The sequence below is a fragment of the Aquarana catesbeiana genome, linkage group LG01, assembly GCF_042186555.1.
Source record: "Aquarana catesbeiana isolate 2022-GZ linkage group LG01, ASM4218655v1, whole genome shotgun sequence".
NCBI classification, from domain to species: Eukaryota; Metazoa; Chordata; class Amphibia; order Anura; family Ranidae; genus Aquarana; species Aquarana catesbeiana.
Genome location: NC_133324.1, coordinates 571456918 through 571477393, shown reverse-complemented (window position 1 = coordinate 571477393; position 20476 = coordinate 571456918). Strand labels below are relative to the sequence as shown.

General features: G+C 42.1%; 1 protein-coding gene across 1 annotated transcript in view; it reads right to left on the bottom strand.

The window, feature by feature from the left end:
• FRAS1 (Fraser extracellular matrix complex subunit 1) overlaps positions 1-20476 on the bottom strand; it is an 830295-nt gene that overhangs the window by 477782 nt on the left and 332037 nt on the right. The window contains exons 12-14 of the mRNA XM_073597432.1: positions 18494-18641; positions 14289-14432; positions 8587-8721 (exon numbers count right to left, since the gene is read on the bottom strand). Coding sequence (XP_073453533.1) covers positions 8587-8721; positions 14289-14432; positions 18494-18641 — 427 coding nt within the window. The remainder of the gene's footprint in view (positions 1-8586; positions 8722-14288; positions 14433-18493; positions 18642-20476) is intronic.

Sequence of the window (20476 nt, the reverse complement as noted above, 5' to 3'; positions counted from 1 at the left end):
GTCGAGTTGCCAGAAGAAAGCCATTACTACACAAATGCTACAAAGTGTCTTGCTTACAATACGCCAAACAGCACAGAGACAAGCCTCAAACCTTCTGGCACAGTCATTTGGAGTGATAAGACTAAAAATGAGCTTTTTGGCCACAACCATAAACGCTACATTTGGAGAAGAGTCAACAAGACCTGTGATGAAAGGTACACCATTCCTACTGTGAAACATGGAGGTGGATCACTGATGTTTTGGGGATGTGTGAGCTACAAAGGCACAGGAAATTTGGTCAAAATTGATGGCAGGATGAATGTAGTATGTTATCAAAAAATACTGGAGGAACATTTGCATTCATCAGCCAGGAAGCTGCGCATGGGCCGTACTTGGACATCCCAACATGACAATGATCCAAAACACAAGGCAAAGTCAACCTGTCATTGGCTACAGCAGAATAAAGTGAGGGTTCTGGTGGCCATCTCAGTCTCCTGACCTCAATATCATTGAGCCACTCTGGGGAGATCTCAAATGTGCAGTTCATGCAAGACAGCCCAAGAATTTACAGGAACTGGAGGCTTTTTGCCAAGAGGAATGGGCAGCTTTACCATCTGAGAAGATAAAGAGCCTCATCCACAAATACCACAAATGACTTCAAGCTGTCATTGATGTTAAAGGGGGTAATACACGGTATTAATAACTGGGGTATGTAAACTTTTGATCAGGGTCATTTGGTTAGTTTCTGATGTCATCATCATTTAAAAAGAGTAAACACAGTTGATTGATAATAAATGGCTTTTCATGAGTGAAAGAAAAGTTTTTTGTTATCATTCATAGTCTCTGAAAAATGGCCAAGAAATCATAAATTCTGCCAGGGTATGTAAACTTATGAGCACAACTGTATGTATGGGCTCTGTCCAACACAACCTCTGTTTTATCGTTTAAGGAAGACTGATGTTGAGTTATTCAATTTAACGTCATCACAGAGGTCAAGGTGGCTCGCTTATGTCTAGAGGAAAAGTTTTAATCTCCAAATACAGAAAGGTTTCTTTACAGTAAGAGCTGTGAAAATATTATATAGACACCCTCAAGAGCTGGTTCTGGCCAGCTCAGTAGATTGTTTTTAAAAAAAAAGCCGGGATTCTTTCCTAAATGTACATAATATAACTGGATACTAACATTTATAGGTAAAGTTGATCCAGGGAATATCTGATTGCCTCTTGGAGGACCAGGAAGGAATTTTTCCCTCTGCTGGAACTAATTGGATCATGCTTTATTGTTTTTTTTGCCTTCTTCTGGATCAACTGTGGGGATAGAATTATGTGTATAGGGCTGTATACTTTTTTCCCCTTCTATTGGTTGAACTGATGGAATTGTGTCTTTTTTCTTACAAAAGTTTTAATTTACAGATAGCATAGGTATACCGAGCCGACGAACTAAGGCAGGGATCTCCAAACTACGGCCCTCCAGCTGTCGTGTGTGTAAGACTAGTCATGCCACACAAAGTTTGTGTGCTCAATTCATTATGGGCAGTCATTGAATATGGATAGGCAAATGGACCACATGGTGTGTATGCTATAAGCAATGCTCAAAATTTCAAGTTTGGAGCTACTAGCAATGACGTTGCTACGGCGGCGTCACACATGTGACCACGGAGGGTGTTCCAGGGCTGTAATTGGTTTACATAGTCACATGACCATCCGGGAAGTAAGGTGTGTGTGTGCGTAGAGGATTGCTGATTGGTCATATTACCTGCCCAATCTCAGCACTCCCAGCTGATCGGCTGTTTTGTTAATTTTAAGGTCTTTATATAGCGTGGTGCCTAACACTAGGTTTTATGCCCCAGTTGAAGGACTTTTGTCCGAAACATGTCGGGTTGCTGAGCCTTTGTGCTTTCTGACACCACGCGATACTGTTTTTTATCCTTTACTTTTTATGTGATCACTCCTTGTACCTGCCCGACTAGGTGGATTGTACTGTTAAGCTAAGCTTTTTGCTGTTTTATTACATTTTTATTTTTGGATTTAAGCACTATATGGAGGCCCTTTTCCTCTTTCCTTTTTTTATGGTTTGATGTGACACCATTTGGAGTTCGTATATCCTATCAACAGGGCTGGTGCAAGCATTTTTGACACCCTAGGCGAAACCTCATTTTGCCGCCCCCTTGGCTCCGCCCCAACTCCGCTCCGACTCCACCCCCTTTGCCCTGCCCATGTATACGGTGGAGGTGGCGATTTTCTGTAATGCCCCAAATGTAATCACCTCAGTGCAATACCCCTAATGTAAGCCCCCTGTGTAATGCCCCCAATGTACAGTATACAGATGGGGGCAGGAGTATACAGGTGGTGGTGTGCAGTATACAGGTGGGGGTGGGGGTGTGCAGTATACAGGTGGGGGGTGTGCAGTATACAGGTGGGGGGTGGAGGTGTGCAGTATACAGGTGGGGGGGTGCAGTATACAGGTGGGGGGTGGAGGTGTGCAGTATACAGGTGGGGGTATGCAGTATACAGGGGGGTGTGCAGTATACAGGTGGGGGGTGGAGGTGTGCAGTATACAGGTGGGGTATGCAGTATACAGGTGGGGGGTGTGCAGTATACAGGTGGGGGGTGGGGGTGTGCAGTATACAGGTGGGGGTATGCAGTATACAGGTGGGGGGTGGGGGTATGCAGTATACAGGTGGGGGTGTGCAGTATACAGGTGGGGGTGTGCAGTATACAGGTGGGGGTGTGCAGTATTCAGGTGGGGGTGTGCAGTATTCAGGTGGGGGGTGTGCAGTATACAGGTGGGGGGTGTGCAGTATACAGGTGGGGGGTGTGCAGTATACAGGGGGGGTGTGCAGTATACAGGTGGGGGTATGCAGTATACAGGTGGGGGTGTGCAGTATACAGGTGGGGGTGTGCAGTATTCAGGTGGGGGGTGTGAAGTATACAGGTGGGGGTATGCAGTATACAGGTGGGGGTATGCAGTATACAGGTGGGGGTGGGGTGTGCAGTATACAGGTGGGGGTGCAGTATACAGGTGGGGGGTGGGGGTGTGCAGTATACAGGTGGGGGTGTGCAGTATACAGGTGGGGGTGTGCAGTATACAGGTGGGGGGTGGGGGTGTGCAGTATACAGGTGGGGGTGCAGTATACAGGTGGGGGGGTGGGGGTGTGCAGTATACAGGTGGGGGGTGGGGGTGTGCAGTATACAGGTGGGGGGTGGGGGGGTGCAGTATACAGGTGGGGGGTGGGGGTGTGCAGTATACAGGTGGGGGGTGTGAAGTATACAGGTGGGTGGGGGGTGGTACAATACACTCCCCTGGGCACAGTCAATATGCAGACAGCTGTGTAGGAAGGTCGGTATTCCCCTAGCAGTAGGTCCTCTCACATACACACAAGGCAGTCAAGGTGTGTGGAGAGGTGACTCACCGTCAGGCAGATGACGAGCAGTGTGATGAGTACGGAGCCCCATGACGTCTCCTCACATCACTGGACATCGACTTCACTCTCCTCCATTACTGATCAAACACTCCGCCCTCTTCCTCACTCCGGACCGTCCAACCCCGCCTCCTCAGCGACGTCCTACAGAGCTCATCCTCTCTCCTAACTCGGACAAAACAGGACTCCGCCCCCAAGATCGCCTTCTGAGGAGTTACTGAGCGATCTGAGGGAGCTGCGGTGCGAACGAGGAGGAGAGGGAGGGGGGTGCCTCTGACTGAAGGAGCAGCACCAGAAGATGCCAGGGGAAGCAGGGTGCACTATCGTGCTTCAGCTGCTCTGCCGCTAATTATATCAACAACACCCCTACTGGCCTTGGCTGTGCCCTAGGCGGCAGTGCGCCCTAGGCGGCTGCCTAGTCCGCCTAGTGGTAGCACCGGCCCTGCCTATCAAGTGTGACCATCGGATGGGAGTCCAAGTTCTTTAGCCGGGTTGTCCTAGCTACACCATTTGCTTTCCACAGATTGTGACGGACGTATTGAGGCGTATCTCCACACCAGCTCCTTCCATCAAATATCTGCCAGATTGTTGAATCCAAACACCTGATTGACCCACCGCCGTATGGTGAGTTTGTCCACTTCTCATGGTAAGCGTACCCATTCCTTCAATATTTCCATCTTGATGCGGCAAAATATCTTATGAAGAGGTTATTCCCGTCACATATAGTGGTTGATTTACTATCATCTACAGGCATCATCTACACATGGGACTTTATTTCTTTTTTCTGAAGAAACTCCCATTTTTTTGGTTTATCACAGTTTTAGTTTTTTTTCTTTTTTTTTGCTGTCTTATATGGACATTTTCACCTACCTGTGACAAATTTTCCTGATTTGTTTGTCTTTTTGTTGTTGTATATTGTTCACGTTGATATCTGACCTACAAGTTACTATCAGCTTTATATTTGCACGTGAGGTGATACTTCACTTTTGCACTTTCTTACACACTAGCGCTGCATTTTGTATCTTTTTCAGCTACTAGCCAGGCCTTAAAAGTTACTCGCCACCAGTTGCCTCACCCAACCCCTGCCGGTGGCGTGCCCCCCCCACCCTTTCCGATGCGGCTCAACACTCGCCCTCACCTTATTGCCACTTGCCTAATGCGAGCAGGCGAGTGGAAATTTTAAGGGCTGGTATATAGTATAAGGAGGTGTATATAGAGTATATATAGAGGTGTATATATAGAGGTGTATATAGAGTATTTATAGGGAGTATATAGAGTATATATTGAGTGTATATAGTATATAGAGATGTATATAGAGTTATATACAGCATATATATTGAGTGTATATAGTATATAGAGGAGTATATAGAGTGTATATAGTATATAAAGGTGTATATAGAGGTGTATAGGCAGAGCACAGATCACATAGTCATGGTGTCTAAGGTATGGATACATGATTGTGGATAATCGGTGTGCAGACATCGCTTCATCTATGGAGACATTTCATCTTGTCCTCCCTCCTCCACCATCTGGACTATTATCCCCCTCCCCCTCTCCGCACAGGATACACAAAGCTCACCTCTCCTCCGCCTCCATCCCCGCATACTGCACGTGGCCTGACCTCCACCCACCCACCACACACGAACCGGGGAGGAGTCACACTACGCTTATCACAGAAAAGGTGCCACTGACTGGATGGCTAGAATTGTGTTTTAACACTGTACTGGAGAATCAGAGGCACCCACCCACCCCCCCCCCCCCCCAACCCCCCGATGCAGCTCCACATACTCACTCTCAGCTTTTTTCCACTTGCCAAATGCAAGCAGGTGATTGGAAATTTTGAGGGCTGCTATAACTCTACAGGTACCCATTCACACAGTTGTATGCCAGTTTAAACATGTATGAGCACAAAACTACCACAGCAAACATGAATGCGTTGAACTGAAAAGCCATAAGACAACTTAAATTGTTCTCTGTTGATTAGGCAGAAATAGACTGGCATTGCACATATTCCTGCAAGTAAATTTCCTCTGACATACACTAGATAGATAGATCAGATATCAAATGAAAAAAAAAAGGAACACACGTCATAATGTATGAGTAGCTTTACTCATACATAGTAAAATATAGTATGGTAGATACAATGTAGAGCCAATCATGCGGTAAATAATTTATTTGTACCTGATGTTTTCTAGATTTTAACAAGAAATGCCACTTAACGCTCACTGAATCTTTCCTATGAAAAGCTACAAGGCACTAACCGGAGGTATTTTTCCTTGGGTTGTTGGAAATGAATTATGGACACAGTGAAATCTGAAGCTTTCTCCACAAGCCCTGTATTAGGCAATGAGTGCAGCCACGCTGAACTAAAGAAAATTGGATTTATTCCCATGAGAACCAATGAAGACATTTTCCCAGAATCTTACTGTAACAGGAGAATTTGCCCACACAAATGCAAAGGCAATATAGTAGAATGCAGTCATAAAAATATCCAATATTGCTCAAACAATAAACTGAACATTTTTAAGCAAAGGCCCACTGTCATTGTTTTTTTTTTTTTTCTTCAGATCTTTGAAAAAAATTAAACACACATAACCCTAAAAGCAGGGTTTTTTGGTTTTCATAGTATTTGTTCTAGAGTAAAGTCTTATACCAACCTTTTGTGGGCCAACTTTTCACATTCTACATTCATGTACAGACTTTACATGGTGGAGTACAGTGAATCTGAAGATTTCTGACATAGCCAATTAGACTTTGCATGCCTTAGCCTATTGTTTTTAGTGGTAGAAACAGTTTATTGTTAATTGACATTTTAATCCTACAGAGTTCTATTGAAATAATATATATATATATATATATAAAGTATGCCTGTTCGCTCAATGGGATGAAGTGGTGGCAAGGGAATAAATTCATCGTTGGAGTAGCAATGTGAAAAGAAGTGCATGTCGGTACAGTGGTGGTGTGATTGAATTCTGAATTCTCCTCCCAAAACATCAGAGAAGGAACCCAGCATGTGGCATAAACTATATGAAGTTGTTTTAAAGTGGAACCCTGAGAAAAACATCATTCTTCCGGTTGCTGATGCCCGGGTACTGCTAGAGTTGTGAGGACCTTTTGTTATACCTCTGGAGGATATAGTTTGTTACATGCTCATTGGGCCTTATATAGCAATTGGTGTCTGGTAGGCTTGCATTTTAGATTTCACGAGGAGCACAATTGGATATAAGAAAAGAAGACATATTTCAACTATCATTTGCATGGTGTTGGGATATTATCTAATTTGTTTAGGATTATGGACATTAATGGAACTTTTATTTGCACGATAAGATATTGATACACAGTTGTATATAGATACATGATTTTGTATTGATATCTTAGTGCACATTTACCCAATGGTGAAACGCTTTTAACTCATCGCAGTAGTGGTGCTATTAGGAGTGCGCATTGGTGACAAAAGAAGTGTTCATCTATGCATTGGTAGCAAAGGGAGAAGTGTGCATCAGTGCAGTGATGACGAAAGTGGTGCCCATCAGTGCAGTGGTTACAAGAGTATGTCATAGAAGTGGTAATGAGAAAACTACACAAAAGTGCAGTGTTCAGTGACAGAAGTGCACACCAGGGAAGAAGTCAGTGAGATAAGTGCGCATTTTACAACAGTAGTGAGTGTTGGTGCAATTGTGGTGAGAAGAAGTGTGCATCGGTGGTGGGAGAGGATGTGTGCACTGATTCAGTGTGCACATCGGTGCAGTGGTGGCAAGAGCAGTGTGCATCAGTGCTTTGTGACGGCAGTACTGTTCCAGAAGAAGTGCATGACAATTCTACTAAATGGGTCTCACAGCACTTTATATCTAGTGATTCCACCATGCACAGACCAGTAGTCCACACTGGAACTGACAGGGCCGAGCACCCCAGTCACACTGGTACACAGAGAGCCTGGCAGGATCTGAGGGGGGCATGGCACACTGGCACACAGAGCCAGGGAGGACCTATCTGCAGGCTCCAACAGCAGCACTTGGGGGACCCCTGTGGCTAGACACACCACAGCCACCATTCTCTCCATGTGACTCCTTTCTAAGACACGTAACCATGACACTAAATGAGTCTAGTGCTGTAGCAATGCCATTTTATCAAGGATCTGCATCACTGTATCCCAAAGTCATAACTGTACATACCAAGCACCATTTTGTGTAACTCAAGTAATGCAACTTATGCTGATTCTGTGTACAGTACCATAAAAAGTGTCTCAAGCTCCTAAGCTAAAATATTATCTTCCCTTAGAAATGTGTAAAAATAAATGTCATGAGACGGACTCTTTCCATAAGACACAACCAGTTTCAAGGCATATTCCATTGAGCACAGAGGAGGAAAAAGAACCCTGTAGTATTTGCATAAAAATGAAGTCCAAATATTGAATTACATAAGCTAAATACAGATGCTTGCTTTTTTGCAGAAATATGTACATTTATTATTTGTTTCCACAGTCAATGGTTCGTGGGTGCAATGCCAAGCTCCTGTACAGGCTTTCCATTAAAGATCTGGAGGAAGTGTCAATGGGCTATGAGCGCGCTGATTACTGCACTCATATTCCATTGAGAACTACATTTTTAATGATTCCTTCAGTGCAGAAAAATACCTGTTGATCTGCCAGAAATGCATTCAACTCCTAATGCTGTTCGCTGACAACTGAAACTCATTCTTCCATTTTCACAACACAAAGGCTAATCATTCTGTGGTCCTAAAATATGAACTAGAAAGGCCAATTACTAGTTCTTGAGATAACACAGGAAGGTGTACACAGGAGTGCTCTAAATTTCTGACATGAACAATAGATATTTTTTTTTCACCTATTGAACAGATATATTAAGATGCTTTTAATGCTAAATGTAGCAGTCCAAAAGTGAGACAAATAAAGAAGAGTTCATTTTTGGGGTTTACATCCACTTTAAATTACTAATATACTGTATATTAACACAACTGCATAGAGTTCATGCTGTAATCTGTTAGATTTTAAGAAGCAGGATCCTTATACTCTGTTATTTGTTGTGTTGTTAACAATGTATGTTTTCAGTTTATTCACTTTAAAGTGAAACAGAAAATGATGGCACGATAAAAAAAAAAAAAAAAAAAAAAGAAAATACAAAATATATAACTAAATGTGATTTATTCCACACAGCTTGATATTGTACCTGAGCAAACAAGATGGCTTTGGAAGTATCCCAATCCACATGACGTTACACACTGTCCTTCTTTGAGCAACAGAGATCCCGTACAGGCTGTACACTCAAATCCATTGTTACAGCTGGAACATGTGTCTTTACAAGCTGTTAGCACAAGTAAACACAAATAAAAATGACAGTCACAAGGGAAATACACTGCAATACATAGACACATTCTGAATAAAGGGCATTAAAAAGTAAGTTGACCTCAAAAGAAAACCCACTATTGTTATACAGGATTTATACACTATGCAGTCACGCCACACCATAGCAGCACCCTATGCTAATCAGATCTTACAACTATGCTTCTTCTCTGGTAACATACCAGTGGACCATATTCGCAATAACAAGAGCCTGCTAGGAAACACTGCCACTGCTTTACATGGCTCCATCCTGTCTTCCTACAATCACCCTATAGCACTACAGGCTATTTCTATTTTCCAGAGGGCCACGCATGTGCAGTGTGCTCTCTCACTCCTGCTGCAGCTGCTTCAGCTGCTGCTAGCACTAGGGGGTGCTCACCATGATGGCTGCTCCTCCTCTGTAGGAAGACGGGGCAAAGTAATGTAAAGCAATGGCAGTTTTTCCGGTAGACTTCTGTTATCATGAATATGGTCCACATGTTTGTTACCAGAGGAGAGGCATGGTTGTAAGATCTGTTTAGCATAGGGTGCTGCTATGGTGTGGTGTGACTACATACTTTTTTTTTTTTTTTTTAAGGTAATCTAATCCTTTAAGCATAAAGAGTCTAAATTACTTAGAACTGAAAGCATAGTGCATAATACAGTACCATGTGATACCTAAGCCTAACAATTTGACAAAATATTGTTTCTTCCTTTTTCACATATTTCAAGTCTGACCCCATCCCAGTCACAATTTATATATTAACATTTCACAGTATGATGCACTATGCTGAGGTTATGTTAATAAATCCTTATTACAATGACTAGCCAACACTTTGTGCAGCTGCTAGGTGTCAGATCTGGTTGTCACTGACAGCTTTGGTCCCACTAACAATTGGGAACCAATCAGAGTCATTCCGCACATGTGATTAGCTATGACATAGAAATTACAGACAATCTGAAGGCTTCAATCAGAAAAAGATGGTTTCATCCTGCAGAGGACACTGCAAGATTGCAGTTTGCCTCTGTTTAATAATGTAAATGTTTAAAGCAGTTGCAACATTCAAAGTTCCACCTGTGGTCACATTTATTCAGCAAATATTTCATGTATTCCTGGACACAATAACTGCATTGTTATATGTAGTCAATCAGATGTGCTCATGAGCATAATCCACATGTATCAACTGATAATATCCATGGCAGATTACTTGAGCATGATGTGGATCTTGTGCCATAAGATGCCTGTATGGCCCATTAGGCATGACTAAAATTCCATCAGTACGTGCCATCCATAAATGCATCACATGGCTCGAGGATATTATTATGTATATCAGTCTGGAATATCAAGAGTGTAAATCATCACACATCAACTGCGCATACACTTTTCTCCATAATCTGTGACCGCAGAGCTAGCAACTCATCAGTACGACTCCTCTGTCTTTGTGATATGAAGAAGCAGAGCAATTAAAAATCCCCTATATCTATCAAAATCATGATGCAAATACAAAGTATTTTCAGAGCCAAAATGTTACAATGTATCATAGGTTAAAAACACTCTACTAGTTGCCAAAGCATCTTGTTCAAAAATCACTCACTGATTAAGGTCCCTTTCACACTTGTGCGACTTTTCCTATGACTTTGGACATTAGGGTCGCATTACAAGTCGTACCCCATGATTCCCAATGATAACTATTCATATCTGTGTGACTTCAAGTCGCACCAACTTCAAAGTAATCCCTGTACTACTTTGGTCCAACTTTGATACGCGTTGAGGTCCATAGACCTCAAGTTTACACAGGCATTCCCTGAAATCGTGTCGAAATTGCGCGACTTTCAAGTTGCGGCAGTGTGAAAGGGGCCTAAGGCTTCATTCACACTGGCACTTTAGGCTTTTGTGAATTGCAGTGGCAGGAATCTTCTGATTTCTGTTGCTGCACAAGCGGCTAGGTGCGGCCGCTGGCTCCATTCACTTGAAAGACAGTGTGAGAGCCCCTGTCTCGGTCAAAATGAGTGTAAAATGGACACAGGACTCTCAAAGCAGCAGTTTGAGAAGTTCCAGCAGAAGATTGGTGAGCAGAGAAAACTATGCTTTAAGTCTTCTCTGGATTTTGTAAGTCTGGATTGGGGCTGGAAACTTGAAGACTTCAAAGATCATTGGCAGTCTTGTGTCCGGGCTTTCTAGAAGTTCTGTAGGTTGTGTGTGTGTGTGTCCAGGTGCAAACACTCACTATAATGCAGATCTGAGCAAAGCTCAGGAGAGTTGGTGTGGGAGCACTTGCTGCAGCCAGGAGGGAGGTGTGCTACCGTTTAAGAACCCAGACAATATCCTTGAGACGGCACTCCATGTGGGAGAGGTTCCAGGTCAGTGGATTGAGAGAGCTGGGCCAGCTGAGAGAGTCGGGAGACCATAGCTGAGACAACTGGAAGAGAGAGTCCTGGGGACCAGAGGGGACCGTGAGTCTTGGAGTAGTGTGAAAGCCTGGAGTGTCAGGAAAGCCCCCTCCTAGAGGCCAGGAGTGGGTTTGTGCAGCAAGGTACTGCGCCCAAGGCTGCGTGAGCCTTAAGAGGCAGGTGGATTGCCATTTTTAATTTAGTGTATTCCTGCCGGAGAAGAACCCCTGTGGGGGCAATCCATATTTGTATGAACTTTCATTTTTGTTACTTTCAATAAAAGTGGGCTACTAAGCCCTTAAACTGAAGTTCCTGTTGGCTGTGAATTCACTGAAAACACATTTACCATTGAGCTAGACATCCCCCATATTACAACAGGTTGCCAGTGCCTGCAGCTATTTGTGGTTGTCCATACAGCCAGCGATTACTTACGGTGATCGCTGCTGGATGCAAAGGGCGTCCAGCCGCAATCACCACAGCTAATTACCACAGTCACCGAGAGTGACTTACAACTGTAGCTGTGTCCGTCAGCAGCCTGTCATTTTAGTGAAGGGGCTGGCAGACACACCTAGCTGCTCACAGCAGCACGCAGAAGATTCATTCCAATGCAGTTCACATTTGTTGCTGTTAATGTAGCCTAATACAGATCACTAGAGCAGTTTACTGTAGATGTGTGTCTCCTAACTACAATTGATATATGGAGTCATATTAATAAAATCTCCTGCGGGTCACTGAACGATGCTATGTCCATTCACATGAAACATGCCAATCCAAAAAAATAAAAACAATCCAGTAGCAAACTGAAGCAAGTAAATCCCATGGCACTGTACTGCACATTTTGTCAATATAATAGGAAAAGCCTCTCTGTTCATTGAGGTATTGCCTAGGCCAGGGGAAAAGCTGTGAGCACGCACACAACCACGTCTCTTCCTAGGGCATTTCTTCTCATAGCGGGACTTCTTCAGAGGGGTGTAGTGAAGTCATTTTAGTACGCTAATTACATAAATGTTAGGTTTTGAAAAATTACAGGATAATGCATTATTTCAAATTCCATATATAATCCCAATAAAGGCTATAATATATAAGTATTCCAAATCTAGAACAAAATTAAAGTCCTATCACCCTTGAAAGCAACAAGGTAGGCTACAAATGTTAAAAGGTATAATGTGTGGAACCAAGACATTGCAAAAAAAAAAACTGCTCTGGGATTCAAGAGTTTAGGGAGAAAGTGGCCTAGGGACTCGAGTCGAAAAAAATCTTTTAAATATTTATTTGGGCAAATTAGTCATAGAGTTGTAGTAAAGTTAGCCAATGTACGCGAACGCCACTAAACTTGACATAGGCTTCTAGGTTTCAATGGCCCTGACAAAACAGGTTTAAAGCAGAATTCTAGCCATAAACATGGTTTAAATACATACTGTACACATGAACTGTTATACCAGTCAAAGGGTTTGTAATTCTGTTTAGCAAAATGTATAAGCCACACAGAACATTGTTTTTCCAGGAAGTTGAATCCAATGAATTCTACCCCTCTGCAGTTTCCTGGGTCACCTCTCTGCCCTCCATCAGAAATCCATTAAAACAAGTATATCACATCTAAGTTATGCATTATACTAAATGCCACATCCAAGATTTCCTTTTCATAAGAAAACTCCAGAATACTAAACATCTACATGATGGATGCAAATGTTCACAGAACAATTACATTTTGATAGGATGGAACCCTTCTTGTATGGCACCTACCAGTTTACTATATGGGCACATATATACAAGACATTAATTTGTTAAGGCTTGTGTACACTGAAGTTTACTGATATACACTACTGCATTTATCGCAAGGCAAGAGCATAGATACTGTTCATAAGGTTTGGTGAACTCTGTTGGGGGTGCACTAAGAGAGTATGGGGTTGATTTATTAAAGGCAAATATACTGTGCACTTTGCAAAGTGAAATTGCACTCTGCAAGAACCAGATGCTCCAAAGTTTAGAAAATTAGCTTTGGAGTCAGAAGCTTAGCTGACTTCCATCATCCAATCATGTGCAAGCAAAAAATGTTTTTTTTTTTTTTTTTTTTTTAATTTTCCTTTCATATGATTGGATACTCTTTGCAAAGTGAAGCTTTACCTCATTTACCAAGCTCTGGAGCAACTGCTCTTGTAGAGTGCAACTGCATTTTTTAAAGTTGTTCAGTCTGTTTGCCTTAAGTAAATCGACCCCAATATCTTGTCATGTAATCTGGCTGACATAGGCCAAATAAGAGTATGGACTCATGATCATGCGTTTGTAATGTAGATAGATCAGAATGCTTGTTCTGATATTAGTAGCACTGACTAAATTTGAGTTTTAAAGTCATCTTTTCTGTATATGGTAGGCTGATGATCTTGTAATAAGGTCTCCATTCCAGCCAAGCACCTTCAACTAGATTTAAGTGTCTTTAGTTAAATTATACCTACGGGACACAGGCAAAATAATAACTGAAGGAAAATTAATTAATTAATAAAATGCTCATCATATTGTAAAGGTACTCTAAAGATGTAAAATGTTACTTTGGGTTTGATTTACTAAAAGCAAATAGACTATTCACTTTGCAAGGGAAGTTACACTTTGCAATGGAATGTTCCCCAGAGTTTAGTGAATTAAATGAAATTCTGCTGACTTTCATCAGCTAATCATGTGCAAGCAAAAATGCTATTGTTTATTTTCCCTGCATGTAATTGGGTATTTCTTGCAAACTGAAATTCCTCCGCATTCACTAAGCTCTGGAGAAAATTCCATTACACAGTGCTACTTCCCTTGCAAAGTGAACAATCTAAGCGTCTTTAGTAAATCAACCCCATTGTCTTTACATTTCAGGCTGTTATGTGACAAAATTGGCCACAGGTGCCATTGTTAATCGTACTGAACAGAATGCTGTGTGTCTTTGGTCAGAATTAATATAGTCAATCAGTATAAAATGCAGTAAATGTTTTTCACAGATTATATTTTATGGTTGCAAAAATATCTACAATATCCGCATACTGTGGAACAATGAAAAACGAACAGCTTTCTGCCACAGCAGCCAACCTGCAAGACCATATTTTGGCATATTTACTGCATCTTTTTTTAATGTAAAATAAACATAAGACACATTTTGTCTGGTGCCGTCAGAGAGTGAATTACCCAGGCATGTTTGGCCGTCCACATAGAATCCAGGGTCACAGCTGTGCACGCAGAGTCCCATCTGCAAAAAGTAAGTTTCATCCCGGCACATGTCGCAGTGGTCAGCGGACTGAGAGCAGGTTAAACAGTCTGGATTACATAGCTCTGCAAAAGAAAAATAGTGACTATGAGAAAAAGTTGTATCTTGTGTGTCAGCATACTGTCTATAACAAAAAATCTGAGCTATACATAACATCGCATTTACTGTATGTTCAAATTCAGAATACTTTATTAATCCCAAAGGGAAATTACTAATATGACCTCATCTGTCAAAGCTGTCTAAACTAAAATTTACACAATAGCTACAACATTTCTATTTTTTATAAATGAGATAATGGATCAGTCAGTAAAGCCTTTTAATGTGTTAGTAAAATAAGCATGCTTACAATAATTGCATCCCAATTTTAACCTATCGTTTCATAGCGTGGTCTAAAGCTGGCCATAGATGGATCCAAATTTGATTGGTTCAACAGGGACTGAATGAATTTCAACCCATGTGTGGCCACTTCTGCTCGCCATTAGTTGATCTAACAATTTTTCATGTATATCCAAAAGTGTTGTTACTTTTGGGTTCAAAGGTGTATAAATATTTACATTTAAAAGCATCACATCCTTTAGGCCTGGTTTACACTTCTGCAACTTCAAAGTTTTGAAGCCAGCATCCTAGCGGGACTTCGGCACGACTTGCATATAACTTCTTTAACAGACGTCAATGCAGGTTGTGCCGAAGTTGGACCAAAAGTAGTGCAGGGACCTTTTTCTAAGTCGGAGCGACTCAAAGTATTCTCAAAGGTATTCTCAAAGTCGGAGTGCATGTTGCACCAGTGTGAACTGGACCAAAAGTGGTTGTTAAGTCACTCGTTTAAATCACTTTTATCCCCTCTGTTTTAGGCAGATATAAAGCACTGTGGGGTTGATTTACTAAGAGCAAATAGACTGTGCCCTTGCTCCAGATCTTAGTAAATGAGGTAAGGCTTCACTTTGCAAAGAATATCCAATCACCTGCAAGGAAAATTGCATTTTTTGCTTGCATATGATTGGATGATGAAAATCAGCAGATCTTCTGCTCATTTACTAAGCTCTGGAGCAACTGCTCCTGCAGAATGCAATTGCACTTTGCAAAGTGCAGAGCCTAGATGCCTTTAGTAAATCAACCCGTGTGACTATTTCTTAAAGATTATATTTCTAAATACCTTTTTCCACAGCTCCACTGTGCAGTCACGTGATCCCTCTCCACTCTTCTTCCCCAATCTAAGGAGGGCAGCGGGAGGGTCTGAAATTCCCCTCTGATGTCAGCCGGCCAGCAAAGGGAGACTACGTGACCACGCAGTGGAGCTGTGCAAAAAGGTATTTAACCACTTCAATATCAGGCACTTTTGCCCCTTCCTGCCCAGGACAATTTTGAGCTTTCAGTGCTGTCGCACTTTGAATGGCAATTGCGCGGTCATACAACACTGTACCCAAACTACATTTTTTAGCATTTTCTTCCCACAAATAAAGCTTTCTTTTGGTGGTATTTGATCACCTCTGTGGTTTTTATTTTTTGCTAAACAAACTAAAAAAGACCAACATTTTTAAAGAAAAAAAAGTTTTTTTTCATTTCTGTTATAAAATTTTGTTTTCTCCTTCACTGACGGGTACTGATGAGTCGGCACTGATGAGGCAGCACCAATGGGCACTGATGAGTTGGCACTGATAAAGTGGCACTGATGGACACTGATGAGGAGGCACTGATATGTAGAACTAATGGGCACCAATAGGTGGCACTGATGGGCACCGATAGGTGGCACCGACAGGCGGCACTGATGGGCACTGACAGGCGGCACTGACTGGCACTGACAGGTGGCATTGATGGACACTAATATATGGCACTGATGGGCAGCACTGATTGGGCAGGTACTGACAGGTATTAATGCTGGGCACTGAATGGCACCGTGATGGACACTGATTGGCACTGTGGTGGGCTCTGATTGGCACTGTGCTGGGCACTGATTGGCACTGTGGTGGGCACTGGCAGACGTTATTATTGGGGCACTGCTGGGCACTGATTGGCAGCTGATTGGCACATCTGATGGGGCTGTGCTGATAATCAATGTGCTGATTATCAGCACAGACCCCCCCTCTCTGACAGGGAGAGCCGCCGATCGGCTCTCCCTGTCAGTGCGAACCGAGGAATGCCATTTACTGGCACTTCCTGGTTCTCGTGATGATCAGCTGTTATTGGTCACAGCTGATCACGTGGTAAGAAGCCTCTGTCAGAGGCTTCTTATCACATTCGGAAATGCGGCGTGTCAGAGGGCGTGCACCGGCATGTTATACTGCTGGACGTCATATGACACCCAGTCAGGATAACAGAATCACTTCCCGGTCGTCATTCTGTTATAGTTCGGGCGGGAAGTGGTTAAGAATGTAATGTTTAAAATATTGACACACAGTACTTTATATCTGTCTAAAGCAGAGGGGATGCCAGCGATTTTAATACATTACTAATCGATTACTCAGGAGGGAAGGGACGGGGAGGAGATTGTCTCTCACATAGACTACTGAGCTGACAGGCAGGGAGGGAGGGGGAGAGGGAGAGACTCACAGTAGAGAGCAGAGAGTGGGATGACAGAGGCTTCAAAAGTGACCACGGTATCATGGATCAGCAGCCATGATTACCATGGTCAGCACATACAGGGAGACACAGAAACAGGTAGGACCAACCAGGTATTTTATATCATACAATGGGACAAATTACACGGCACAAGCACTATCCTTTTTAGATCATGCTTTAAAAGGAACAGAAGCATTTCTTTTCTAGGGTTACAACCACTTTTAACTGCATGAAATTCTCTTTCATTAAAATCCATACACAACTAGAAGCTTGGACTGCCGGTCAGTTACCACTGAAGGATGCCAGGGGGACTGGCGTGATTTAGGCTCCATGCAAACTAGATGCTTAAAAATTGCTAAATAAAAAGGCTGGATAAAAAAAAAAATTAAATAAAATAAAATGTTGCCACTGTTTTTGCAATGTTTAGGAGTGTTTTCAAAAGTGTTTAGGAGCAGTAGTGTTTTTGTTAAGGAGAGGGTGGCCGCCAGCATCCTTAACAATCAGTGAATAGCTAGTTGTTACAGAGCAGGCCGGAAAGCCAGCCACCACGTCCTTAACAATGGATGACTCATCAGCTGTCAGCGGTGTTCCCCACTGACAGCTGAATGCAAACTAAACAAATGGCAGCAATAAAAACATTAGAAACAAACAGTGTGGGGGTCCCTCCCCCAATCCATATCAGGCCCTTCGGGTCTGGTATGGATTTTAAGGAGAACCTCACATAATTTTTTTTTTTTTTAAATGGCGTGGGCCCTCCCCTCAAAATCAATACCAGACCCTTATCCGAGCATGCTCCCCCCAAGCACCGGATCCCCATGACGATGAGAACAAGGGTCTCCTCCCCACAACCTTGGCCCAGTGGTGCGGGGGATGACTTTTTAGAACCTGGAAACCCCCTTGAGCCTGGTCCCCAAATGTACCCCTGCTCATTCACCAAAAAAGTGTCAAAAAGTAAAAAAAAATACACACACAGTTGTAGCCACTGCGTGAGTGGACTAGGTGCTTTCTTTGCATTACTGCAAATTTTCTGACATATTTGTAATCAAAATTATTTAACCAGAAAATGCACAAACAGTCCTGCACAAAAAACTAAAACAATGTTCCCCGGTGTAGATCCATCGCAAATGCCAATCATGATGAATGCCAGCCGTCAACCCAAAAAAAAGGGGGGGTCTGCACCCAACAAATGCTCCCACCGTCTGACAGCTCCGCCGCCTCACGTCGCTAAATAAACTAAGGGGCGGGGTATGCTATCCACCTGCCCTGATCTTTTGCTTATTTGACCACTACTTTCCCTGTCAATTTTGTACCATGCTTTGTTGCTGTTAGCTGTTGCTACTCCTCAATGACATCATCTTTATTGAACAACAGGCAGTTCCTAAGTCCCCGCATTTGGGCCCTTTTTAGGGTCTATATTCACCTTGTAACACAGAAAGTACACTACCTCTGTGACACTTTCTTTCAGTGAGGAGATCACTAACAAATAATTTCACTTTCAAATGTAGTAATCATATAGCATTCACGTAAGGTTTGTTTCAATCAGAAACACAAACATAATAATCAAGCATACCTGGCTTGCATTCTGGGCAGCATTGGCCTTCAACATTCACTGCTAGATTTCCAAGAGGACATGTGGGACAAGACGGTGAAAAGCAGGTCACCTGACCATCCTGACACTCACATTCAGTGCATGGGCCTTCTTTCCATTTCTCTCCATTCTTCAGCGAGCAAGTGATTGGAAAAAGAAATAAGTAGAACAGAGCAGATCAATCATTGTACACAGCAACTACCTAGCTATCTGGTATGCAGTATCAACCACTTTGAGACTCATGCACACTGGGCATCAAAAACACCACTTTTAAGGGTATTTGCCATTTATTTTTCCCTTCCTCTACATGCCCCTCCATGTTAGTCTTTAGGGAAATTTTTATGCTGCTTTTCCCCTGCCAGGAGAAAAGGTATTCAGAAGAGCTGATCAAATGCCCAGAAGGTGATCAAGACAGCTTACAATACATAAAAACTTATATATAGAACCCATGTAATTCAGCATATGTAATCTTTTCCAGTACGTTTTTCCTGTATTATACGTAAATATATACCATATATTGAAGTGCACACAATGGCATAAAGACATGGATACATATTATAATGCATGCTGCTTTTATAATAGCTTTTTTGAAAAAGGGCTTTTCGCAGCATTGCATGTGTGTATTGCATGATTGTGTTTTGAATAGTTAGGTCCTGTGACTTTTGTGTATAGGCTGCTCTATATCTCTAAAAAGTATTGGCAACTGATGGCAATGGATGTGTAAACATCACAAAACAATAGTGCAGCGATAAGATAAATTAAAATGTATGTGCAATACAACAGTGCAATGCAAATATATCAAAGTATTATGTGTCACCACAAATCTAAAAAATAAAATAAAGAAATCCAAATGCAATGCCAAAAACTGTGAATTCAGCGATTCTTTGATTATGAGGGAAATGACAGATGGATGCCAAATGCCACCAAACTTCTTAATGATAAACCACGCAGCAGCTCTGTGCGCAACAGAGGGGGGCTTACCAGAATCATATGACCCCCAATTAAGAGTGGTCAACCAGCGCTTGTGTATCAATCTAAGATATTCAGATTTCCTCAAAACCATATGTCAAATGATGGTACTGCTGCACAATAGATCGCTGTGCATATATACTCAGTTGGACAAAGTATCATGAAAAAGAAAAAGAAAGGCTCTCCATAGTGTAATCCCAATTAAAACTTCATTGTAGGTAGGTGTACCTACAATGAAGAGATGACAACCAGGCACGTCATAAAATAAGAACAACTCATATTCCAGAATCCAAGATGGCCTTGACAGGATCGCATATGCGTAATGGCGTGTGTTCCGTCTCTGACCTCCTAGTTTTGTCAAAGATGATTTGGCTCCTGATGACGCCATCCTTGGCGAAACTAGCAACCACATCTGTCATTTCCCTCATAATCAAAGAATCACTGAATTTACAGTTTTTGACTTCACTATTGTATTTCTTTGTTTTATTTTTTTTCAATTTGTAGTGATACATAATAGTTTGATATATTTGGATTGCACTATTGTATTGCACATACATTTTAATTTATATTAGCTTTGCAGTATTGTTTTGTAATGTTTATTATGCTATGTATTATGGTATTATGCTAGCTGCTGTATGTTTTTTAATAACCAATACAGCCCTAAAGTATTTTTTTTTTAGTTCTTATTAATGGATGTGTAAAGTCTACCATAAAATGGTTAATTTAGGTACAGAAAATGTGAGTAAATGCAGTTCTTAAGTGTAAAACAGATAAAACCCTTAATGTGAAACAGTAAGTCAGGGATATATCCATGCATCAAGAAGCTTGACATAAGTTTAACAGCTTTCAAACACCATCAGCCTGCAGACAGAATGGCTTATTGTGTTGTTCTTTATCGTGTCATCGTCTCTACCCGGATTCCAGGCCATTTATTGTATGTAGTGTTCTGAGTCATAATTCCTCCGCTGTACATTGCCAATAATTCCTCTACCTAAT